The 25,647-nt window shown below is 39.4% G+C and overlaps 1 protein-coding gene across 3 annotated transcripts in view; it reads right to left on the bottom strand.

The window, feature by feature from the left end:
* Positions 1–25,647, bottom strand: part of CNTN5 (contactin 5) — a gene marked incomplete at both ends in the record, with an annotated part of 519,573 nt that overhangs the window by 91,190 nt on the left and 402,736 nt on the right. For all 3 annotated transcript variants that reach the window (XM_084251216.1, XM_084251217.1, XM_084251218.1), the window contains 2 exons: positions 20,172–20,347; positions 22,880–23,007. In XM_084251216.1, the coding sequence (XP_084107342.1) occupies positions 20,172–20,347; positions 22,880–23,007 (304 nt within the window). The remainder of the gene's footprint in view (positions 1–20,171; positions 20,348–22,879; positions 23,008–25,647) is intronic.

Raw genomic sequence — 25,647 nt, 5'->3', positions numbered from 1 at the left:
ATCAGTTAGGGTCAGTATTGTTGTAAAGTCTGGTGTGGTTGTGAAGTCCCAAGTCTTAGAAGGGTGTAGATTACTCAGTGCCTCATTGACTGTGCAGAGGGCTCTGAGACTGAGCCTGGGATGAGGCCATTTGTTTGTGTGTCTCTTTCTTCCTTGTGTCTCTTAGATCCAGGCAATTTGTTTGTGACTTGGGTCTCTGGCATCATGAGGCACAGAGGCCAATGTTGAGTCTAACAGACTAGACTAGAAGAAATCTACTGGTTCTTTTCTCTGGCTTCTATTTCTCTCCTTCTCTGTCATTGGTTAGTGACCCATTTACTTATTACTCCTTCTGGGGCGTGGATTCTGTCTCTGTATTCTGGTCCCCAATGTCTCTCTGGAGTATAATACCTGCCAATAACTAGAACGGAGCTTTAATGGTCCATGTGAATTAAATTTAACATCTTCTGATTCTCTTCACTTTTTCCTAGCTAATGTTTATTCTCCCCGCTAAGTCATGCCATCCCCTTCTGTCAAGGTGACAAAACATAGCACTATGAGGTATTTGAAATTTGTCCAGAGCCAAGGGTGAGACACAGACTCGATTGTGGTTAAACTTGACACTGACCTTTAGAGGCTCTCTCATAATGTGTCACCCGCAGTGGGTGCTTTGCTTTATGGTCAAATCCAGGGTGCTACAAATGAAGTGTGACCCCGGGTAAAGAGCTCAGAGTAGCTCTATGACCCTTTGTTTATAAGGGCACTCCCCCACAGGACCCAGACTCTCAGTCCAAGATGCAAACAGCTGGTAACAGAGGGTGGAGAAAAAGTGGGGAGACTGTAGCTGCAGGCTGGAGAAAAGGGAGTTGTAAACTTGCTGGGAATCAGCAAACACTGCCTGGGGCAGGAAGGAAGACAGAAAGGGCTCCAGCACCCAGGTGAGTCTGACCAAGGAGGTTGGCGGCAGATGCCAAGTACTGACTGTTTTGACGACTGACTGGCTGCTTCCAGTGTCTGTGCTCGCGGTGAGAGGGATGACGCAAGCTCAGAAAGGACCTTCACTTCCAGGAGGAGGTGAGGTGAAGGATTTCCCACTCAGAACTTACTGGGATGAACAGTAGACTGCTTGACATTCTGTCTTCTTAAGTTATAAAAGAAATGAATAAAAGAAAAGACCTTTATACTCTCTGGGTAAATATCACTGAAAGTGTTTTAAACTCTGTTTTAATCTTGTATGTATCAACCATATTTGAATCATTCTTATAAAAAAAGATGATAAAGAAAGAGGATCTGCAATTAACTACTCTATCCAGTGCCTAGCAGAGGCTGGCGCATAGAAGCTTCTTGATCTCTATAAGGAATCTGGTTTGTTATGGAATAAATGTGTTGACAGACATTTTAGAAGAAAAAGATGAGCAAGAATGGGAAAGACTTTTACACGTAACCTTTTTTTCCCCAGAACAAAACATTCCTAATGGAATAATTAATTTTATATAAAATTTCTAAAGATGAAGCTGTCAGTTAAATATCTGACTGAAGTTTTTTTTTTCAAAATTCAAGTTTTTCAGGTATTCATGTTGTTTTTGCAATATTAGTAAATATTTTAACAAGTAGTTTATATTATTTCAACTCTCTGCTTCCTGCCCAAATACTGAGTTTTCCCTTGTCAAGCCGAATTTGATTTGGTATTAATGAGTAGGAACTAATGAAGAAGAACCTCAAAGCTATAGAAGGAAATTGGGACACAGCCTCCATTAAACACTATCATGAAGTCATGAAGATTTTCATCAATATCCAAAATAGTCAGAATTAGGGATTCAAACACATCAGTGTCAGAAAAGACGAACCACTCAAACCACTGTTTAGTTTTTGGACTGCAACAGCAACCATCCGTGAAGATTCACTTGGAGGAAGAATAGTTCAGTTACAAGAAAAGGTCAAGTTGAACAACTGAGTCAATCATAAGTCAACTATGAAAAGTTCAAGGTCAAGGACTCTCAGTCAAATTAGCTGATATTTTGCAAGTGAGTAGAGACACCTTTCCACAGAAAACCCATTTTTAGTAATAAGTCTTAAATGGGCGTTCACTTTTTTTTTTTAATTTTTTTTCTAGAGGCATGTCTTATTTATTTATTTATTTATTATTTGTTTGTTTGTTTGGTTTATACATGCACTGGGTACAGTCAGAAGCGCGGGAGGGTGAGAGAATTCACCAGAGCCAGAGCGGGGAGCAGAGCAGGCAGAAGGACCGAAGTACACTGCTGAGGGGAGCAGCGGGTGGCAGGAGAGGTCTGCTCGCCATGTGGGACCCTCCTCCGGTGGCCGGGGAGCAGCCGGGGATCGAACCGGCTGCAGAGGCTGCAGGCAGCTTCGCAACCCAGCGCTCAACCGCTGCGCCACCGGGGAGGCCCTGGGCGTTCACTTTTATTACAGAGAATTTACTGATGATTAGATTTATAATATCAGAGTTCACTCAGAATGAGACAAAACTGTCAATGAGGCCATATTCCACCCCTCTCCTCACTTTTCCAATATTTCAATTACAATTTATGGGAATCTTTAAAGCTGCACATTTTTGAACTTACTGCAAAACCAATGATTATATATGCACAAATGTTTGGTTCTTAGATTTCTTACTGATAGGCTCTCAATTTTTCATTATATGTGGAATTTTGTGTGTGCACTGGTTATACAAAATTAGTGATGCTTTATTCTTACTCAGAAAAAAGGGACATTGTTCCTTTCTATAAAATTATTCTTCCTTTAAAAGGAAGTCTTTATTATTTAACTTTTCTAAGATAGTATAGATATCTTTGCCATAGGAAAGAATTCTGACTTGAGATTATTTTTCCCAGTTTAGAACAACTCCATTGATAATTTTCTCATTCTAAGGACATCATGAGACTTTGAAATATCTTCCCTGAATCAAAGAGGTATAAATCAGAGGGAAATGTGACTTTGGGGTGATAGTGCTCCCTTCTAAAAGTAGCTAGTGTTCACTAAAATATTTTAAATGATTTTAAGGCTATTGGATGCCAAATCTGGAGAGTTCCTTGGGTTTTAGTCTTTGAATATAATCTTTAAAAATCATAGGATTTAAGAATAAGGCAGAAAAATTAGGTTAAATCTATTCTAACCTCTTGGTTTGGAAGATAGGGTCTCAAGTGATATGACTCACTCAAGGTCATACAGCTAAGTAGGGACAGTGCTGGGCACACTAAACTCTTGATACCAGGAGATACCAGGTATCTGGCATCTGGTAACCTTTTACTATATATGATGTCACTGAGTAGCATACTTTGAAATTATATTTCTGGGAAAAATATGGCGGCGTTAAACATAGTTTTATTCTTGGTCTCTTCCCTTCCTGGAAATGCATCCCATTAAAAACTAATTAATGCATAGGGATACAGATGTTTAGAGATATTTTCTGTATCTTTGCTCATCAATCTCTCAAAACAGGAAAAAAGTTAACATTTATTAATAAAGAAATGGCTAAATAAACTGAATTATAGTCACACCATGGACTATTATGTACCCATTGAAAAGAAAGAATTGGAGCTAAACCAGGTGACATGAAAGAATCTTCAAGATTGCTGAATAAGAACAATGAGATGCAGAAGAAGTATGTAAAACATGTTTCAGGTTTTTAAAATAGTGATAAAAACATGCCTGTCCATTGTTGTGCCCAGGATCACAGCAGAGCAGAGAAAAACATATTTCTCCTAAATGTATCGGGATGTCACAAAGCTTGACTGGGAGCGGGGTACCTGCTGTTATGGGAGAATCAAAGTAGGCTCCCCAGCTGGGCTCCCTGGTAGAAAGCAGCATGGGTGATATGAACTCCCTGCACAACATGCATCTGTGTCCGCTTGGCCAGAGGAATAGAAACATGATTAGAAAAATTCATGGTGATTATCTCAAGGTAGTGCTATTCCCAGTGACTTAGCGTCTCTCTTTCTGGTTTTAGTATAGTTCAAACGATGCACCATAGGTTTGTGTTACTATATAGCTAGAAACAGTCTACTTTCATGCTACTCCAGGAAACGCTGACTTTGACTTAGAGCTGAAAGATATGGTTACCATGGAGAAGCAGTAAACTTTGTGTTTATTGTCCACTGTACAGTTATAAACTATTCAGCTTCTGTGGCTAAAACAATCCACACCTGTCCTTCCTCTGTGACTTCTGTTTTTCTCCAGGCACACGCTAACGGAGTCTTCAGATGTTCTCTGGCTGACTGTCAGACTCGGCTAACACTGTGGTTGTCTATGTAATCTGCACATGCAACCTGTTAGTCTCTATGTGATACACTGTTGTTGTTGCTTTTATTTTTTCAAAGTCTCTTTGCACAGGTTCTCTTTCCGTTAACCTTGGGGGAGCTGCGATTATCTCTTGCTATTATCTTTTCTCTTGCTATTATCTGTTCTCCATGCGTGCTAATCCAGCAGAATTCTGTAAATGTTGACAACTACCTTTCAAGCCTCAAACACATATCTCTTATTTTTAAAATTAAAAACGACTGGTGGGTGACATTGATGACATAGTAGAAGTAAAGCTTGCGGTGCTAGATAAGACCTCAATGGCTTGTCAAGAACTTCTAGATATACGGAAGAGGACATTTTATTATCACTTTCTAGATCTCTGATTTGACTAGCTCTTGATTCATTAGAATGTTCTAACCCGATAATCTTAGTCTTTATTTTTAATTTAGTAAAGCACTTTGTACTGGATGCCAACTACTTAGGAATACTCAGTTATGGTCCTTGAAGTTTATCTTGGCTGTACTTGGTATTTTGAAATTTATCTTGGCTGTACTTGGTATCCAGGTCGTGTACAGTCTATTAGGTATAAGCCATACTGTTGAGTTCATTTTTCAATTTCTTTCAATTTTGTAATTGAGGTTATAATCATGACTAGAAAAGATATTCTTGGGAGGGTCTCCTGAAGGATTTTGGTCACATTTATGGCATTGCATGGTATTGCCAACTAAAAATCTACATAATGGAAAATTAATTTTCTGCCATTGTGGTCACACATGGAAGCTTAACCCCTGAGTTCAAGGACACCAGTGAAACCGCCTAATGTGAACTATACTCATTACAATTTTGTGAACTATACTCATTATAATCTTGTCAAGTCTTATATGTCTTAATATACTAAAGACATCTTTGTTTTATCTTCAAATGTCTTTTGGAAACTCCAAAAATCTTTTGAATCCTGAAGCACAATATTCCTGAAGGAGCACATCCACATTCTACAATCTGTATTCCTTTGCTGTCACTTAAATTCACAGTCACAAGCACAGTAATCCATAGAGATGTTATACTAGAAACAGAATTATTAAATGTAGAAGTTGAAAATGATACAAATTTGGATTAATTTCTCACCTCTACTACTTTTCTTAGATTAGTGTACTGTCATCACAGCTTCACTAATAAACTTTTAATTTAATTCTAGCTTGTGAACAACTTTATAAATATTTCTATTCTCTCAATTAGTTTAAGCTGCAGCAAAATAAATGGTACCATGAGTAATTATACCACTATTCACTCACTCACAACTGGGACATGCCATGCTGACGACAGGAGCCCAGGAACTCATTTGGGGTATGAAAACTGCACTGTATTTCATTTTCTTTAAGACATAGCCATAATCTGTTTCTAGCTGTTCATTAATAAGTATATTAATGAGTTTTTTCTTTGATAAAAGTTATTTGATAAGAACTTTTCTTATCACAATATAACTAAAACAAAGAAATCACTACAGCCAATTTTTGTTAGAGACAATTAACATGGATTATTTTAGGATAATTGTGGTAGCAATATAATTGTCTTCAAATTTTTCTGAAATACCAATTAATTCATTATTTTTGAATTAAAAATTAGTTCTCTGTTAATTTTTTTCTAACTGCTGCTCATGTCCTATTAATAAGCAAGGAAAATTTCTTAACATTTTAAAAAGAATGCGAACCATATATGGAAAAATAACTCTTTCTAGCCAAACTAAGTGCTGTCATTGGTTGAACAATTCAATAAAAACAGCGAACTCATTGGTCAATGAGACATGAGCAAACACAGAAGCAATGCTTGCCAGGTGCGTGCGTCTGGGGCCTCTGTGTGGAGCCCCTGACAGCTCTGTTCCAGCCTTGCCAGCCTGCTGGAGGGGCGGCCACTCTGGGCAGGTCTAACTGCCCCACCCACACAGCAACTGAACCCCAGAGGTGGCATTGGCTTTAATGAGCCCATCTGAGGCCAGCAGAAAAACAAACCCAGTGCAGACCAACATACTGTCTCAAAGAATCAGGTCATTAATTTTGCAGCAAAATCTAGCAGAAACAGAAATTGGACTTCTGTGGATCCTGAGACAAGGGCTGGTTGCTAGTTGGAGAAATCCTGTGGCGAGAGATAAGCAGCCACAGCTTTTTGCTTCCTCCCCACCCTTTGAGTATAATGTGGCTTGATGGCGTTTTAACCAATAAAACATGCTAATTCTGAGCCCAGGTCTGGGAGCTCGTGCTGCTGCTGCTGCTGCTGCTGCTGCTGCTGTTCTGGAATCTCAGAACTCAAGACCTCCATGGCCCCACTCAACAGCCGCTGACCTGGGAGATGTCCTGCTGTCCTGCTCTGACAGCTGACTGGGGGTTCTCCAGGTTGTCACTAAGACCAGCAGATGATCCAGCAGGGCTCAGAGAGTTGCTAACACACAGAAGCACGAACTACATAGATGGAGGTTTGAAGTCATTAAATGTTTTCAGGTGGTTTATTTTGCAGGGAAAACAAACTCCTGCAATGTTTAATTGCCACCTCTGCATATTTAGGGTAATTGCCCCTTACTTCCTCTAAGCTTTCATCAGAAGTAAAGGGAGCTGTGCAAAAGGCAGTCATTGATATTTAAACTTGTCTCCTCTCTAAAGATATTTAAATCTCAACATCTAAAATGCAAAAATGAAAGTGACCAGTGAGTGGGTTATTCCAGGTAGGAATTTGGTAGGAGACCAAATGTAGTTAGAAACAGAAAGTGGGCAAAACCTTAAGAAAGTTAGCTAAGGGAAAATGATTTATAACTGCTTCTGACTGATGAATTTTAAAAGCAAATGGAAACATTTTTATTGAAATGCTCGAATCTGTAAAACTGAGGTCACGCTAAACACGGGAGCCACTGAATAAGATTTAGTGATGAACTTAGTTATATTCAGTTGAACATTAATTGTGAGAACAAGTCTTTCTGCCAATGACAGGCGAGATTAATAATTCAAGTTTCTCCTCCAGAGCTTATATCTCTGAATAGTGTAATGTCTCAATATTGTAACACTTATCACATTCAATAGTTGCTCAAAAGTCTGTCTAGATTAATAATTCTAGAAGAGAGAGATGATGCTTCACTCAACCATATATTCTATGTCCCAATATATTGCCACACACACTACACACACTTATTGTAAAAAAAAGTTTGTGAAGTGATTAAATGTCTTAACTTTTTTTCTTGATATTGGCTTATTCCTATTTTGGGGGGTGGAATTGTAGCAGATGAGCCAGAAGGTGAGAACGTGACATATATAGGAAGATAAAAGTGTACGTTTATATAATAATTAGTTTAACGGATATTTTAATTGATACTTAATTTAAAAAATAAACTGCTGGGCATAATGTCTGGTGCTGTCAACAGACAGGTATGATTCTGCCCTCAAAAATAGATAATTTTGTAAAGGGATAGATTTGGAAGGCTGTGGAAGCAGATACTCTGATTTTGCCTCTGTTTTTCTTAACTGCATTGTATTATCCGAACAGTCTCTAGAATAACAAGCAGTCTCCTGAAGGAAAAAAAAAAAAGTGCATAATGTTTCTCAGGGAATTATCTAAATGACCCTGAATATTGAATCTTAACATTGCAATACTTAATTTCATTTTTATATACCCCACAGAAAGCTTCAAGCAACATGTAAATTTATGTAAAACACATATACTTATGCTAAACAACACACAATTTATCCCTGGATTTAATTTAGAAAAATCTGGCAGCTTTGCTTTTGCTAGGAATATGTAACTGGCTATAATGGGAACCGAGAATAATCATGGCCACTTACTTCACTCTCATAGGTGACATGAGCTTTCTTTAAAATAAAATTACTCTAGCCATGTAGGCAATGAGGTTTACTTGAACTGTAAGAGCATCATTGTTACTGGGATTTGGAAGACAACAGCTCAGCATCCTTCACATTATTCTCTGGCTCAGTCTCTACCTGGAATGTCTGTTCCCCTTCTGTTTGCTCTCCTTGGGTTGCCTGGGAAACTCCTCCTAAGGGCGGGCGCAGTATTGTGTGGGCTAGGGAGTCTGCAAAGCTCCTGAGGGGGGGGACAGGGTGTGGGGAACTCGGGCTGAGCACCCCACACATGTCTCACTGCTCTGTCTCTCAGCTGTTTGTTGGCTGTTCTGGGAGACTCTAAGCTTCCAAGGGGCAGCGTCCTGCCTCAGTTGTATTCCTGTGCCTCCCTCAGAATGCTTGTTACCAACTACTACAGGATGCCCAGTTCCTGAACTGGTGCCTAGTGTAAAAGTGCTCCACTAATCCTGGGGGACTTGAGAGAAATTCAGAGTTGATGTATTGTACCGTCATTAATTATTCGATAAAGGTAAAAGTATCATTTTCTCTATGTTGATCTTTTCTGCTCCTGTATAAGGAAAATCAGATGAGGGAAGGAAGTGAATAATAATAGTCTAGTAGTTATTTCTGAAATCTCTTTCTCCTCTTCTAAGACAGAAAACATCTTTGAGAGGCTACCTACTGAGTTCTTAATTCTAGACTCTCAAAGTTCACTTTTATGTTGTAATATAATAAAAATAGTGCATGAAAGGAACTAGAGGATTTTGAAAAGCTAAAAGCCAAACACATCATAACACTTAGGCACCCTTTGGAATTGAGTACAAAACAGATGCATGAAGAGAAATTGTGAAATAAAGGCAGAATTTCAAAGATGTCTCAAAAATAATAGTCTCTCAAAAAGTCAACTCTTTGAAAATCACTTTGAGAAATAATATATGAGTCAGTCTAAAACACAGTACTTACATATCAACAGTAGTTCAAAATGGAAAACTGAACCATGTTTGCTTATACAAATCCTACATCTTCTGTGGTGCTGGATAATAAGTACAGCCTTTTATTTATCCAGGCTTTCAAGAACGAAAAAGAAAAATCCTCTTTTACATATTATCCTTACAAGTTAAAAATTCTGGTATAAAGGACCTTATTATACTATGCATTTCATCACTGTGTAGGTTAAATTATATTCCCTGGATGCATAGATTTATGTAGGGCACTCTTCCTAAAATAACAAAAAGCCTGTGAAACATATGAGTGTTGCTTCAATAAGGTAACTAGAATCCATTGTATTTTTCTTTTGTATTAAGAACTCCTGTGATTCTTATTTCCAGAGAAAACTATTTTCTGCACAGATTTTTCAACACATTCCAATTTTCATGTGAAATAAAATGAATAAAACTATAGATCATTATAGAAAATGATCTATAATGACAGCAGAAATTAGAAATTTTCCTGTTAACAAAACATTAAGACATTCAGATGTTCTAACCAACATTTATTTCTAAGGGGCCTGCTCTAAATGACTGTTTTTTAATTCATATACTTCGATTTTACTGACCCTTTAGCAGATCTCTATATTTCTATATAGTCTTTAATGTGCACCAGGTACTGGGTGGAGCTCAGTAAATAAGCCTGATCCTAATAGGAGACACAGAGGCAAAGGGAGGGCCAAGCACCAATGACAGCAGATTTTGACTCTCGCTTTGGGGGCACGGGAGAGTTCAGTGGGAGTTCTGGGGATACTGGCATGAAGAGCAGAGCAGAATCTGAAGCCCTAGCAGTTATCTGACTTCCAAACTGGATTTGGTGGTGAACAGCCATGTGCTACCAACGATGCTCTAAGTACTCATGCAGGCAGAACAGATAGGACTTTAAATGTCTTGAATGTGGAAACCGTTTTCTCTGACTCATCCTCAGCAGTAGAAGCAATATAACATATTTTATCTCATACCCATATTCAGAGGATCTTCAAAAGACTAAAAAGGGAAGTTGATCAAACTGGGTCCACACACTAGAAAATGAAACAATTACGGAGAAATAAGCCAGAGAAATGAGCTTGAAGTCATGGGAAAACACACCCACAGACCATCTGAAGAGGCAAGTGTAGTAGGGTATTTTAAGATGTTTTCTGATTCAGGCTCAGAAAGTTTTATGGGGGGATATTTTCTAACATTTGGTAACTTGATCTTACAGAACACAGCATTGTAATGTGTTAATAGTGATCAAGGTTAAGTGTGGGCTGAGTGATCAAGGTCATCCATGGTGATCAAGGCGAGCACGGGCTGAGTTGTACAGCTATAGAGATGACACTGGGCAGTGGAGACACAACCTGTGTCTTTGGTTTTCAAAAGCCACGGGAAAGAATGACATTTCAATTTAGTTCTCCATACCTCCACTTAGAAACATCTGGCCAGATGTGAAGTATCACTCATGGTATTGAGGTTTTCAGCTCAAGGAAGAGTGAGTGATGACGTGATTGTCACAAATAAGCCCGTGGTGCCCAGAAGCTGTGAGATGAGGCCCTTAATCCTTTTTCTTCCTGGGGCTCTGTTTATAAGTAATTGCCTGACTCGCCTGGGCCACTGTGGGGATCGAAGGGAACAATACTGACGAGACAGGGAGAGCTGGAGTTCTCTTCATTATGTACAATTCTATTTATACATATTAGTTTAGCTCTTAATCAGATAATGTTTCATTTTTATTCAGAAATGTTTGAACTTTGAAAAGCCTGCTTTGTAGGGTTGCCTTTAAATATATATATATATATATATATATATATATACACACACCAAAATATATATATTTTACCAAAAATATATTTTCGATAAATGGACAGGAATTTCTACATGATAGTAAAATACCATATATTTATAAAAATAGGGGAAATATATGAAGAATGTAAATAACCATATAATCACAGTATACACTTTATAGGAATGAGTGATTTTATATGAACACATGAAAATCTTACCTGTCATAAAAATGATTGGCTCGCAAATTCAAAATTTGGATGAAGGATGCTTATCTACATTATTCACAAGATGATATAATTTAATGTTAAACTTATTGAGAATGCAGGAAATCTTAAGTGCTATCCTTAAACAGTTCTAGATATACTCTGGGGTTGATAAGGGATTCTGAGGCAGTGTTGGACTGGAATTCAGACCCCCCTGGGCAAATGACTGTTCACAACAACTGTCTATATTTGGGAAAGTTGTTTTTCTTTCTAAATTTCTTTTGCTCTTTTTAAAAACCAAAATCCAAACCCAAAACAATACCAATAACTTCATCAGAGTGTATTTGTGGGAAACACATGAAAGAGTATCTGAAAAGACCAGCACATTGCCCGGGATCTAGCAGGCATTCGGCAGAGGGGAGATATTCTTACTTCTCACACCTGTTTTCCAGCGCTGTCTCAGTGGTGGGATTTGCCATTCTGTCTGATTTAGGTCAGGGTTTCAGAGAAACAGACTCCACGGTGGTGTGGCTACTGGGAACCACCTTTGGGTTCCATATTTGTGGGGACAACGAAGAAAGGAGAATTAGGAAGAAGAAGTGTTCACCTGCGCTGGAGCCACAGAGGGGTTAGCCAGTCCCAACCATGAACTCCAGAGCTGAGATGGCCCTTCAGAGTTGTCTGACTTTGGGTTAAGGGCCTCGGTCTTTATGATCACCCTTAGGCATTCATCACTCCTTGACTGGGGTGCAGCCTGAGTTGGCTATAACCAACCCAACCTGTGTCCTTGTTTGGCTTTGGGCCACTCCCCGGGGGGACTCAGTGGCCAATGCTCCGAGTGGCCTTGTAGCCTCAGATAAAATTGATGCAATTAGATTTCACTTCTAATTTACCTCATTGGAACAGGCTCACAAATCAAGATGAATAATGAGGGGGAAAGCAGTACTAGAAAACAAGAGGGAGCTAGAGGTATTTAAAAAAAAAAAAAAGTACAATCTGAATAACAGCTCTGAAAGAAGGAAATAAAAACAAACTCTGGTAACGTACAAATTTGGAGTATTGTGAGAAGATGACTATTAGGCTATGAAGATAATTTAGGTGCTCATGTCAGCAGCATGACTTGAACATTTGATATAAGTGCAAAAGTGTAATTTTATAACTGAAGAGTGGGTTTGATGTTATGCATGTATTTTGCTACACACGCACTCATGTTACACCCTTTCCAGTCCAGATATAATTTCTAAATTGTTTTGCTGTCTTATAAAAATCAGTTTTTGCCAGATTGGGACAGAGAAGTAATTCTAGAATCAGTATCCACTGATGGTTCTTCAGTGAACAGTTGCAGGATATTGGATAGAAATTTAGGGACAGCGAAGAGACATAACAGAAATTCTGAACTGGACCAGGGATATTTGGGATATTACTTTGCATGGAAGTTAATGTTCGAAGTCTTCTATGCTTACTAGAAAGATTCATAAGTCTAAGTAAAAAATGACAGAATCGGGCCAGAATCTGTCCCGAAAACAGCAGTGACAGGTCAAGGGCATCAGCCACGCTGCAGCCACTCACGGGGGCGCCAAAGGCCACATTTCCCAGACACGGGCTCTTCGTTCCAGATTAAACTCATCTTTGGTTCCATTAAAAACCACCAACCCAACAAGCAACTATAAACCAGAGACACACTACGGAGGCGGCGGGGGGGGGGGGTTTAGGAGGGAGTAGGATCAAAACAAGGAGGGTAGGGATTGTGCGGGACTATAACCAAGATGAAAATGCATACATTGTGCAAAAGTGAAAAATGATGTAAAAATATATAAAATTAAAAAATAAATAAATAAAAAATCCAGTGGGGGTTAAAAAATAAAAGTGTAATAATTAATAAATGAGCATGAAGAAAAAAAAAAAAAACACCAACCCGAAGAAAACATAGTATTAGAGGAATGCAGTGTAAGTTTATATATGACAAAAAATGGGAAAATTATTCTGGAGAAAAATAAAATGTGTGAAAGGGGAACACATGGGGTCGTAGTGGTAAAAGCATTTTTAATTTTCGGAGTTGGTTCGCTAAAAGCATATTTAACTTGTCAAGTTTACAATCTGCGAAAGAAAATTCCATTTAAAGGTATGATGTGTTTCCTACTTCTGATTTCCCACTTTTTCCCCATCCAATAATGTGAACCCTCCCTGCTGGCTCTGATGAGACTCTGGCAGTGTGGGACTTTCATCCCCTTGGAGATGCCAAAACACAGGCTATTGATCAGATTTTTCCCAGCATGGCCTACACTAAAATGCCTTTCTCTGTAAAGAAGCTTTATTTTTCCCTTTTCTCTCTCAGGAAAACAAAAACAAAAACAAAAACAAAAACAAAAAACAAAAACAACAACAAAAAAACAAAAACCAAAAACAAACCCAAAACACCAAACCCCGCCCCCCCCCAAAAAAAAAAAAACAACTAGAAATAGACCTGCCGTTTGCACTGCAAAAACAGTGCAGAGAAACTAGTACCTTTTCATATCACCCATCTGCTCTGGAACTGCATCATTAAGAATAAGAGAGCCGTCAAAAGTGGAGCCACTAAAGAACACGCAGCTGTGAGCCTCCCCACGACACTGTCCCGGAGGCCTGTTTGGGTGGACGGCGTTTAAATGAACAGCGTGAGCCTGGTGACTCGAGTGGCTAAGCCTGTTTGATACGTGACGACTCTGCAGGCATTAGCTGATTTTACTACATTTGAAAACGTCCAAAAAATGAGTTGCTTTTTGGGACCATTTGCCAATTTGATTAGAAGCGGAGGTCAAGAGTTAGCATGATCCCCCCAGCTCCCGCCGGACATGCCCCAGACCACAGAGACTCACAAGAATGGAGGGGGGAGTCCTGGCTTCAGTCTGTCTTAGACAGCACTTATGCAGCCACCGTGCGTTCAGTTTTAAATTGTGCTAAAATGAAAGTGCAACTATATATAAAAAGTAAAAGAGCAAGGCAATAAACAACTCTGTTACGGTAACAGGTTTCACAGAAATTTGTGCAGTTTTTAATTCTATTAAAACCCCTGAAACAATGCAGTCACTGCCTAAGCTGAAAAAATGCTTTATATCAAGTTTTTATTTTGTGTTCAACAGACACTGACTGAGTGGCTATTCCGTGGACATCCTTAGTGCAAAGCAATCAAAGAATAAAGGAGGGAGTTCGCTTCAGGGACAACCAGGGTTTAGTTAATCTCATTCATATACAAAATGTTATAGAAGTGAACTGTGGATTTAATGTCATATTTTGCTCACATTCACGTGACTACGTGAAACACACCGGAAAATATGCAACTTCTACTTCTGTTATGGAAACTACAGTAACTGGAGAAGCTAGTGGGCCAGGCACACTTGCTAACCCCAAGTCAGGAACAGTAGATGCTGGACACTTTCCTGGAATGGTCAGAAAATTCTAAGGTGTCCAGGAGCAGCCTCTCTCCTTTGTAGGCCCACAAGCTTGACTCCTCTTGCTAAGTCCCTTGGGGGACTGGAGAGAACGGCTATAAAGCAAATAGGCAGCAGTCAAAGATCACAGCAGAGAAGAGAATGTGGTGCATTATCAGGTGGCCAGGATCCAGAGCAAGACACAGATCCAGGAGGCAGGAAATCAAGTCAGTGGGAGGGCGAGCCCTTGGCGAGGCAGGGGAGGGCAGGCTCAGAGCTCACAGTGCATGCTTCTCAAGAGCATGGATACACTGGTGAGCAGAATGAACTAAAGAGGACACGTGACTTCAGTGTAGCCAAGGGTCCTTTGCCCTCTGGCCCAGGAAGTGTGCCCAGGGCTGACCCCGCTTATAAGATGAAGAGGCTGCAACAGATGCCCATGAAGCCCAGAAAGATCTGTGCCTTAGCACCCCTGGGCCGAGCGTCTGAAGAGCTCATGCATTTTAGTGCATTAACATTTGCCCATCAGGAAAGAGAAGGGTGCCCATTAAGCACTTACTATCTTCTATCTGAGATTTTCACTCCTTAGGAAATCGAAGCGAAAGCCTAAAAAGAGAAACTGTAGTTGTGACAGGGAAACTGGCATAGGCTAGAACTTTCCAGCTAACATAAAACACAAAGGCAATGAGGAATTTATATTCTGGCCACTTTTCTCCTCCTAACATTGCACAAAAACCATGGATAGGATAAACATATTCTTTCTTGATTCCTATGCTTGCCATGAGTTATCATAATGACTCCTGCTTTCCAGCTTCCTGACGTTCAGATACAGTTGATCATGGGATGGACACCTCAGAGTGTGAGTTCCTCATCACTGAAAGCAGATACTAATGCTCTGGGAGGAGAATCCATACATCAACCTAGACCAAACACGGTAATTGCCAAGATCCCTCATAACGCAAAGATACAGTATCTTGCCCCATCTCAAGCTACCTTTTTCTTTTCTTCCTTTCTTTCCAAATAATATTACTTCATATGACGGTTATGAGGAATTGATAAGCTATCACATATATATGGATTGAGCACCTGCTATATGCTAAGCACTCAGCTAAATATATAGATATATATTTATACCTCTGTAGTCCTTATCTTGCTTTCCTTCATAATGATTAACCATTACATTAATCTTTTTCTGCTCTCCAATAATATTTGACTATAATAAAAAATAGCACTTTTTTATGGTCCTATTTTCTTGGATTACTTAGTGTTGTACGCCTTCCTTATGTTTACTAAAGACTGCACTAAATCCCCTTATATTTTGATGCCCCCAAGTGGATTGGCAATGGCTGAACACATAATAGGTGATCAATAAATACCAAGCGGGAGAAACGACATAGGGCAGCTTCAATCTCACACCGCCTTTCACTGTATCCCCAGATTTAGTATCATGTGACCTGGAAAAGTCTTCTGCTTCAGTTTCCTCATAAAAAAACTGGGGTCAAATATCCCTACACTGCCTTGCTGAGGACATTTTTAAGCCAGAGAATCAGGGAAGCAGGAAGGGTGACTACCAACAGCACAGCCACGCAGCGCCCAGACGGGGCTGCCCATTTAGGTGAATTTCAGCAAGTTTGGTGAGTTCACAGTGGAAAAGACAATTTTTCAGTTAACCATCTTGAGGACAAATGTTTGATTTTTTTTCTTTTTCCTCTGCCAAAAAACAAAGCAAATTGCAGGCTTCCATGCCATCAGTATAGCTGTTCTTGATATATTATAAGGATGAATATGTGGTCACATCTTGAAGTGACAAATTTGGGGTTTCAAGTTTGGAAAACAAGGGATCATCACGGTCATTCATCAGGACTGTGGCTCTGGGGCCACGTGGTCCCGCTCAGGTGCTGGTCACACATCCTGAGAGGCTGAAGAGGTTCCTGCAGACCTCTGACCAACACAAGCAGTTGTGGAAAAACACAATTGTAACTGCTTTATTTCATCACAGATGGTTGTTTAAAGCCAAAGTGTATAATGGTTGATTCCTCATTGTAACCTCTGTTTAATCAGCGTAGAGTGAATATAAAGTCCACAAGCTATTCAATCCCTGTTCTATACAGCTGTCAGAGTTATCTTCCTAAAGAGCAAAACTGAATCACACGACTCCCTGATGTATCAGAAATCAGCCCAAATTCCACGGCTTGGAAATCAGTGCCTTTTACAATGAAGCCTCTGCTGTTTTCCTTTACATTGATTCAACAAATATTGATTTATTGTCTGCTATGTGCCTTCACTGTGCTGTCAGTGCCAGCACCTCCTCCCTGTTCCTGAAACCTCCTTTCATCTCTCTGCCTTTCTGTCTTTGCTTGACCTGTTCGCTCTGTCTGAAAGCAGCTTCTGCTCCTAGCACCTGGGGTCCTACCACCCAGCTCAAGCTCCAGTACCAAGCCCCCCCCAATCCTTTTGCAGAGTTCTCGGGGGCAGACCACCAGCCCTCCGTAAACTGCTCCCCCTTAAGGGTGAAGGGGGTGTTCTAATTTGGAGCTCTTGTAGCAGTTGGCTTATAAAATTGAGTTGAACTATATCTGAAGAAAAGCCACATCAATTTGGCACATTCAGTTAATTCATAGCCTTGCTTAAAAAAAAATAAATTTGGATGAACTGGATCAAATGTTTATGGGCTAATGGATTGCTTAGACCCCTTTAACAATGGTTTTTTAATCCAAATTGGTCAAATTGATGGGTTTGGAAAACATGGCCTCAGTCTAGCGGGCAAGAGAAATAGAAGCTTTATCGTTACTGATGTTCTAATGTAAATTTCAAAGCCACAGCTATTGTTATTTTTAACCTGATATGGTTATATGTTTATCTATTTACTGCCCTGAGATGTAGTCCAAAAGCACTCCTTCATTTAAAATGTAACCATGTACATTGTCTATAGATGCTTTAAAAGCTTCACATAAAGCTTTCTAGAGCTTTATTTATAAACCAATGGTGGTGAGTAAAAGTTACCTGTAAAGTTAGTTGAAAAGGAGGGAACTTCTTTAAGTGCTATTTTGAAATCTACAAGATGCTAAATGTTAACACCATTGGTGACTTTTCTTTTTCCCCAGGGATCTGGGTGGCTCGCTTGGCAGAAGGCAGTGTCCATGTGGGGGGGGGGGGGCGCAAGCTCTCCTTCTGCTGACTCCCCCTTGTTAACCACCCACTGGTGAGTTAGGTCCCAGGACAGTCAGCCTCTGCGTGACACAGTCCCAGACACATTCTGTGTTAAGTCCCTGAGTCCTGTTTGGTTTCTTACTCTGCTGGACCTGCCTAGACCCTTATAGCGCCTCCCATGTCTATGCTTTAAAACCCAGAGCAGGCCATAGGTGACCACCACTGGCTCCACTCTGAGCCCCAGCCGGCCTCTGCTATTCCCAGGGTCTTCCACGGCCTCTTAAACAAAAAGCATTCACACAAGCAGCGAAGCTCTCCTAAGTCTCCCTTCTTTACACAATTTATTTATTCCTAAAACATCTTTCTCAGATACGCTATTTCACAAGAGAAGGGAACAGAAGGTTTTCTCCCCTCCACCTTTTCACCGTCATGAAGGATTCTCATCACTGTATGTCTTCAGGTCCGCCAGGACCCGCTCAGTGTTGGAGGTAATTGAGAGAGAGGTGAAAAGATAATTTCTTTTACACTTTGTAGCTTTGAAGCTTCCAAATATTTTAAAGTCAGATGCATTTCTGTGAATTATTCTAAACATACTGAAATTGGTAAGTCCTACATTACCTTAGAGCTAAGTATTTTTCTCTCTTCTCAGTATAATAACTGGCTTTATTCTTCTATGTCTGGGTTTTTTAGCAGCATCTACAATCCACAGCCCAATTTTACATGACTTGAAAAATAGGGGTTTGCATGGAGAAAGGGGTCAATGCTGTACTTCTCAAGGGCAAAAGCAGCTTATATGCAAAGAGGGAGACAGCAGGTATCATTAACTGCCAAGCTTACGAAAAGGATTATAGGTCTTTATTGATAGAAATGATTGAAATCAACCTAACGTGGCAATGTCTAAAAGATAAAAACAAGAATTCATATAATTTTACCAGGGCCATTAATTTCTCTATTGGTACATTAAAAACAAAGAGGGGCTTTCTTATACGAAGAAAAACCAACATTAATTTTAGACACTTTTTTACCTTACATAGCTGATCACTCAAAATGAATGTTTATAGCTAATCCTAAGAAGATAATTTTGGATATATTGTTTGTATTCAAATGTGACACTTGTGCATCATGTTTATTTAATTGTGTTTTATGGCATTCCTGTCATAAAATTGGCTCACAGTGTTGAAGGAATTATCAAGTCAAGGTAAAGGAAACAGGAAAGTCACAAATTAGAGGAAAATGAGTTTAATGTGATCTAAATATTTTGCATATAACATAACCATTAATAATGAAAAATAAATTTATTTAATGAGATGAGAATAAGGCAGTTGGTAATTATTTCATATGTATATAGTCTCTCCCATTAATTGCAAAGAAAACCAGGATAAAAGGAATGATTTGGAGGAAATTAAAGTTTTGCCTACATTGGCAAGAGCAATATAGAAAACTCATTTTTACTATTCTAGTAATGTAAACTTATCAGATGATAAAGTGAGAAGGAATCTTAGAAATTATCTTAACTCTTTCAGTTGACTTCTCTGTGAGATTAGCGCCCTAGCAAATCAAGCTGACTGGCCTTAGGTTGCACAGCTGGTTAGGGTCTGAGCGGGGACCTGATCAGGGACATTTCTGACTTTGGATCTAGAACATTTTTTACTGTGTCACATGACCTTTAAGATGAAATTCGGCCCCAAGTGAGTATTATGTTGGGCTCATTACAGCTGGGGTGTTCCCGTGTTTAAAAGGATAAACTGATATCGATACTTGTGTGGCAGCATCTTAAATTGGATTTGCAGCCATAAATTGATTTTGGATCTGTCTCATTAGCCAATCTGGAGGGATCGTCCAGCCAATCCATGAAGTGCAATTGTTCCTTTTTCTCTGCCACCTTTATTCCGCCCATATTTTCCTCTCTTGATTCCAGTACACTTTTCACCTTTCAGTTTAAATAAGAGGAGAAGGTTTTTTTTTTTTTTTTCACTTCTTGATTAAGACAATATGATGATTTATAGGATTTGATTCAAAAGCTTTCCTGCTCCATTCAGCTGATTTCCCATACAGATATGTACATAAAAGAATATGCTGAAAAGAAAACATCTGGTGGGCATGAAACGGGTAGGTCTATGGAGTTGATCGAAGGCTGATATGTATTTCTAACCATGGCTACATGTCTAAGCTTTAGAGATTTTTGAGAAAATATAATTAAAACTATAATTAAAGAATTTCCCACTATTAGTATTTCCTGAGTTGGACAAATCAGCTTATTTATTTATTGTATTATAATTACTGTTAAGAATGCTTGAAGTAAAACAATATGCACTTTATGTAGCAACATAACGACATGTAAAGTGCAAATATTGATAAAATTAAGCAAATAAAAGCTGCAAAGCAATCAGATTTGTCCAATTTCTCACTGGGGTTTTAAACATAATTGCTATCATTGACATAATATAAAATAATGGGGGAAAGTGATTTTTGGAATTAAAATTTTCCCTATTTTTCTTATCATTTTATAGGTAAGAACATTTTTATACTTGAATATAAATTCTATATTATTACTTAAAAAGTAAAAGTGTATTAACTTACGGCCCTGATGCTTTCAAAATGTCCACCTTCTTTCTCAAAATCGATAGGTTGGCCTTTCAGTGTCCAGTAGAAAGTGACATCCAGACTAGCATCGTGAATGGCTTTGCAATTTAGGACGATACTTTCTCCTACTGTTAACTCTGTTCTTTTAGGAGTAAGTTCTATCCTCGTAGGTTCTGTAGAAATTAAAATATGTTAATTAACAACCAGCACCAAGTATTTCCTTTCAGTCTGCATTATCTTAAATAATCAAAGAAGAAATTAAATAAGGGATCCATGCAGTACAATTGTTTCAGATACATGGATTAGATTTTCCACATGTTGAGATAAACTATGAAATATTAACTCTTTGGATGCTGGGCATGTCACTATTTTTTTTTTTCTTTCTTTTTTTGTGGGGACCAATGATTTAAAAGTTGCTGTTCCTACTAAGGCGTTAACTTGGTCTAAAAAGATGAGGTCCTGTACAACTGGGAAAACATTTGGCATTCTGGAGAGGGAAAGTTATAAAGAAGAGGTCGTAGCCTCCCTGTCTACCTTCAAGAAGCATCACATATAAATAAAAGGATCTTTTTCTACAATTAAAATATGCTTCACATCTAAGGAGGAAGCATTCAGGTGAGTTTACTTCTTTAGGGCTCTTGGGAGGCACCTGCCTCAAATTACCATCTTAATAGAGACAAAAAAACGAAACCTGGTATCTGCTTCATACTCTACAGAACCTCTCATGAGTAGAAAGGAGTAGAAGAGGCTCCTTCTGGCTAATTATAAAATAGCACTTTTGATAAATTGTGGATGATGTAATTGAGATCTAAAAAGAAAAGAAAAATATTGCATGGATTTTTTTTTTTGAAAAAAATGTTAATGTTTAATGACAGTGATTCAGTTAAGTAAAAAATTATACATTTTTACTGGATTTAGACAACTCTAAACTAACAAAGGCTAATGCCAGTGGCACATTTAAGGGTCATTTGAGCAATAATCAAGCAACTGTAATACGATGTGTTTTTGAATCAAGTAGGGAGGAGATGGAGATAGCATGTTGAGTTAATCTTTTTTTCCTAATGAGATTCCTGATCGTAGATACCTCAGTAAGACTGACAGAAATGATTAAAAATTAGCTTAATGTTCTTATTCTAGCTCTGCTGTTGGTAATAACAGTCTGATGAAGCACATTCTTAACCCCAATAAGACCCTTAAATATGCACCTTCCTTCTTAGCACCCCCTGAGAGGAGGGGCAACGCCAGGAAAGGAATGTCACTGCAAGTAGCAACAATTTAGAGTCAGCCTTTCGGTGGCCCCCGGAGTTCCAGTGTCCTCAGTGCAGACAAGTGGTGACAGTTCACTATCCTTACGCTTGGTCCGATTGCAATGCTGAGTAACTAAATATTCCACTGAACTCATCATGGACAGACACCATCTTTGTTGGTGTTTGAAAAAAATGCCTGTGCATTACATCCTTCCTCAGTTTTTCATAGAAAATTTAGCCACAGAAGGGATCAGACACAGTCTAGAGGACTGAGTTGGAGCTCAGCTATCTATGCTATTAAATGAAGACGTCTTTCAAATTACGTTCCTCCCACTGAAGTTTGTTTCTTTTCTAGAGGTATCAGAGTGCTGATTATTTAGTTACATTTCTACTTCTAAAGAAAAGGAAAACGAACATTTCTATATTTTTATGGCTAAGGTTTGATTCACTCTGTAATGCATGCACAAATGGAAAGCAAATCATTAAGGATATAACTCCATGGCAAAAAAATAATCCTTTACCAACTGAAGAGATTTTGGCACTGAACATATGAGATTTTCTTCGTAAGAGCCAATGACATGTAATCTCCAAAGAAGGCTCTAGGCTTGAAATCTAGTTCACTTTGGAACTAGAAAACTACCAGTAACATTTAAGCAGTGATAATTCTCATACTAAAGCATATAAGGCACCCACTGATGAAAACATCAAGGGCAGCTCTGGCCTCCGCCTGTCCGATGCACACTCCAGCCTCACTCATTCATGTCCCCCTTCGTGACTGCTTCCTGCCCAACCCTAGCTGAGGTGACAGCAAAGAAGTATTACTGACTTAATGCTAAAATTAATCTTGGTAAAGGGAAAAACAATCTTTTTTCCCAAATATTTATTTATTTTGCATACAAAAACTGGGTTGCAGGCCAGAGGAGCAGGGGGTGAGAGGATTCACCAGAGACAGAGTGGGGAGCAGAGCAGGCAGATCAACTGAAATGCACTGCTGAGGGGAGTAGCGGACAAGACAGGAGAGGTCTGCCACGCCATGTGGGTCAGCTCCCTGCCTGGGGATCAAACTAATGTCTCAGTGGCTGGTGATAGCTTCATAGTGCTGAGACTTTAACCCCTGCCCCACCAGGGAGGCCCAATTGGAAAAAAAAAAATCTTAATACTGTGGACATACTTTTAAATTTTGAGACACCAGCTAAAACTTGAGAAAGTTGCCTTTTTCCTCACATATTTTGTTCCAAATGTAATATTTAAATGTCTACCAGCCAGGGGAGCTTTCTTTCTTGCCCCTGAGCAATGGCAAGAGTCGGCTAGGCCGTGTTAGCTCTCTGTCTGCAAAGCTGTCACCAGCAGGAGCATGCACACACGCGTGCAAACACACATAGATGCACATGGCAGTTACTCGCTTTCTGATGAGACCACGAAACTACGCTCACACGACATTTAGCCGCATTTTCTTACCTTTTACAGACACTGAAGCTATGATTTCTGCAGAACCAAAGACATTTTCCCCTTGGCAAACATACTTCCCCTCATCTGATTTAGAAGCATTTAGGATCCGTAGACTCCCGTCTGGAAGAATAGCTATTCTGAAAATTATTAAAAAGTTGTTTTTTTTTCCTGTTTTACAGCAAATCAGTAAGTGGTAAGAAACCCATGAACTCTGAAACCAGTTCCGAGGTAATAATACATAAGACGAAGGATCACTGTGAACATATGCATTGGTAGCAGGAATGTTTTACCCTTCAGGAAATTATCCGATACACCCACTTAATATCTTCTTCTATGTAAAAAGGGCTAGGGAGTTACAGGTTGTTTTTCTTTTGACACTTTTTTGACAGTTATTTTTCGAACTTGTGGTGGAAGGTGACCCTGAATTTGGTTACTAAAACTTAGACTCTACTGTCGCCGAGAGCGATTTGAATATAAAGCTTGGGTATTGCACCACAATCCAAGAGTGACCTCAACAATCAAATATAAAAAGCAACAGCACACACGCAGAGGAGGACACGGAGGCAGCACGAGATGAATTGTGCACAGCCATGAGATGATTTATGGAGGTTCCTTCCCAGGGCGCAGTACAGAAGGTACAGAAATGAGGCCGGGTGCCCGAAGCGGGGCTGTTCTCACTGCACTTGTTCAGCATGTGCCTGTGGTAGCTGAGTTTGCACGTGAGCTTTTTCGAGACCTTTTAAAAAAGTGCACCTTGAGTCTTCTATGAAGGAGAAAAATTAAAGCATTATTAAGAAATTTTAGAAGTTCAGTGCAAATGAGGTTGACATTTGGGATTATACCACATTCTCTGTGTATTCATCTTTCCAGAAGTATATGGGTTTCACATTTAATTAATACTTTGGTCCTTTTTTCTCTTCTGTGCTTCTGAAATATAACCTGCTATTTGACCAGCGCAGCCTGAATCACACAGAGCAGCTGTCTTGGGGTGATGTGGCCGCCCCTTGAGTTTGGACTGACTGTTTTTAGGGATGAGGGAGTGAGACGGAGCAGTCGCCCCACGAACTTAAAACCTTACAGTGGATTCTCCCAGTCCTGAAAATAAACCTTTATCCCACGGCAATATATTGAACCACTGAAGATACAAGAGTTAAATCTGTTTAGTCAATAGGCTTCATGTGATTTGAGAATGCAGATCCAATTGTGCCAGCTGCCCAGGACTGATGGTTATTGAGAGGCCTGGACCAGGTGACAACTGGATTAGCTGCTGTGCGGCCGAGCGCCGTGTATGAATCTGTATGTACATATCACCATCAATAAAGATGCCAGTTTGAAAACATCATTGAGTTTTCAATATGGATCAAATTTGATTTACAGTGAGTGAGGGGGGCGAATTTAGAAACAAGCCAAACTGGGATAGATAATTTGATTTTGTAATGCATGTCAGGAAGAGACACTGACTTAAGATGTTTGGAGAACACAGAGCCCTCAGAAGATATAAAATCCATGCGAGATGGTCAATGAAAAATTTTGCTCGTTATTTAGAAGTGTGCATGTTCTACAGAATCGGACTATCTGTTCCATTTCAATCCCAAAGACACACCCACTGCAAAGACACATTTGAAAGAAAATAATTATCTTTGTTATAAACAAACAGGCATTCTCTTATGAGGATTACAAACCTTATTGAAATTTAGTTAAATATTTGAATTTTACTGACTGGCAAATCTAGCAGGTAAGAAATTTGTTTCAAAAGAATAAATAGCTCTTAGACACTGACAGTAATTTTGCTCATGTTTTAAGATAGGTCTGTTCTTGCCGACGGGGACCCACATTTTATATTCCCTTTTTAATATAGTTTATAAAAGCCCTCTTGCTTTCGGCCACCCGTCCACTGGGGGTGAAGAACTGTGAATACTGTGGTGTTTTTATCTGTTGAGTGGTGGAGTCGTTTGACCAAAAGCCTGTCTACAGATTCAAATTGAAAATCCTGATCAAGTGAGTCTTTTTTTTTTTTCAATTTAGTAAAGAAAAACAGGTTAGATCATGAATGACACACATTATAATGCTTGGTTATTGCACACATAATTACTTGAATAACTGAATAATGATTAATTTTTCCTTGCAGTTTCCAGTTTCTTTATTTTTCTTTTACCATTACCACGTGAACTCTCAAATTTTGGGGTTAATTATGCTATGACTTTCGTGAATGGAGAGGTTAAGCTGCGTTGAGTTTAGGGAGAGAGTTTACAATCATCAACTAGTATCTAGCCGTCAGCACCAAGTCATGCCTACTTTATTCTGGCTCCTCAACTTTTCTAGGGGTCTCCGCCTAGACCTGGAGAAGTCTTAGTTCTCACCTTGGACCTAACTACTGGGCTGCAACCCTGTAAATCTGCCCGGTACCACAGTTTGCCTATAGTAACACTGTGCTTAGCTCTATCTTGGAAGGATTTATCACTAAATTCTTTTTTTTAAGATTTATTTTTATTTATTTATGCATACAAGAACTGGGGTGCAGGCCAGAGGTGCAGGGGTTGAGAGGAATCCCCAGAGACAGAGTGGGGAGCAGAAAAGGCGGATCCACTGAAATCCACTGCTGAGGGGAGCAGCAGGGAGACAGGAGAGGTCTGCTGCATCCTGTGGGTCATGTCCCTGGATGGAGATCGAACGCAGCAGCTGCGGATAGCTTGACAGCACTGAGACTTAACCCTTATGCCACCAGGGAGGCCCCATCGCTAAATTCTTGGTACCCAGCCTGAGTTACAAACTTCAGG

Source organism: Talpa europaea (genome assembly GCF_964194135.1).
Source record: "Talpa europaea genome assembly, chromosome: 12".
NCBI classification, from domain to species: domain Eukaryota; kingdom Metazoa; phylum Chordata; class Mammalia; order Eulipotyphla; family Talpidae; genus Talpa; species Talpa europaea.
Note: the sequence above shows the minus strand (reverse complement) of the source record. Positions and strands in the feature narration are given on the sequence as shown.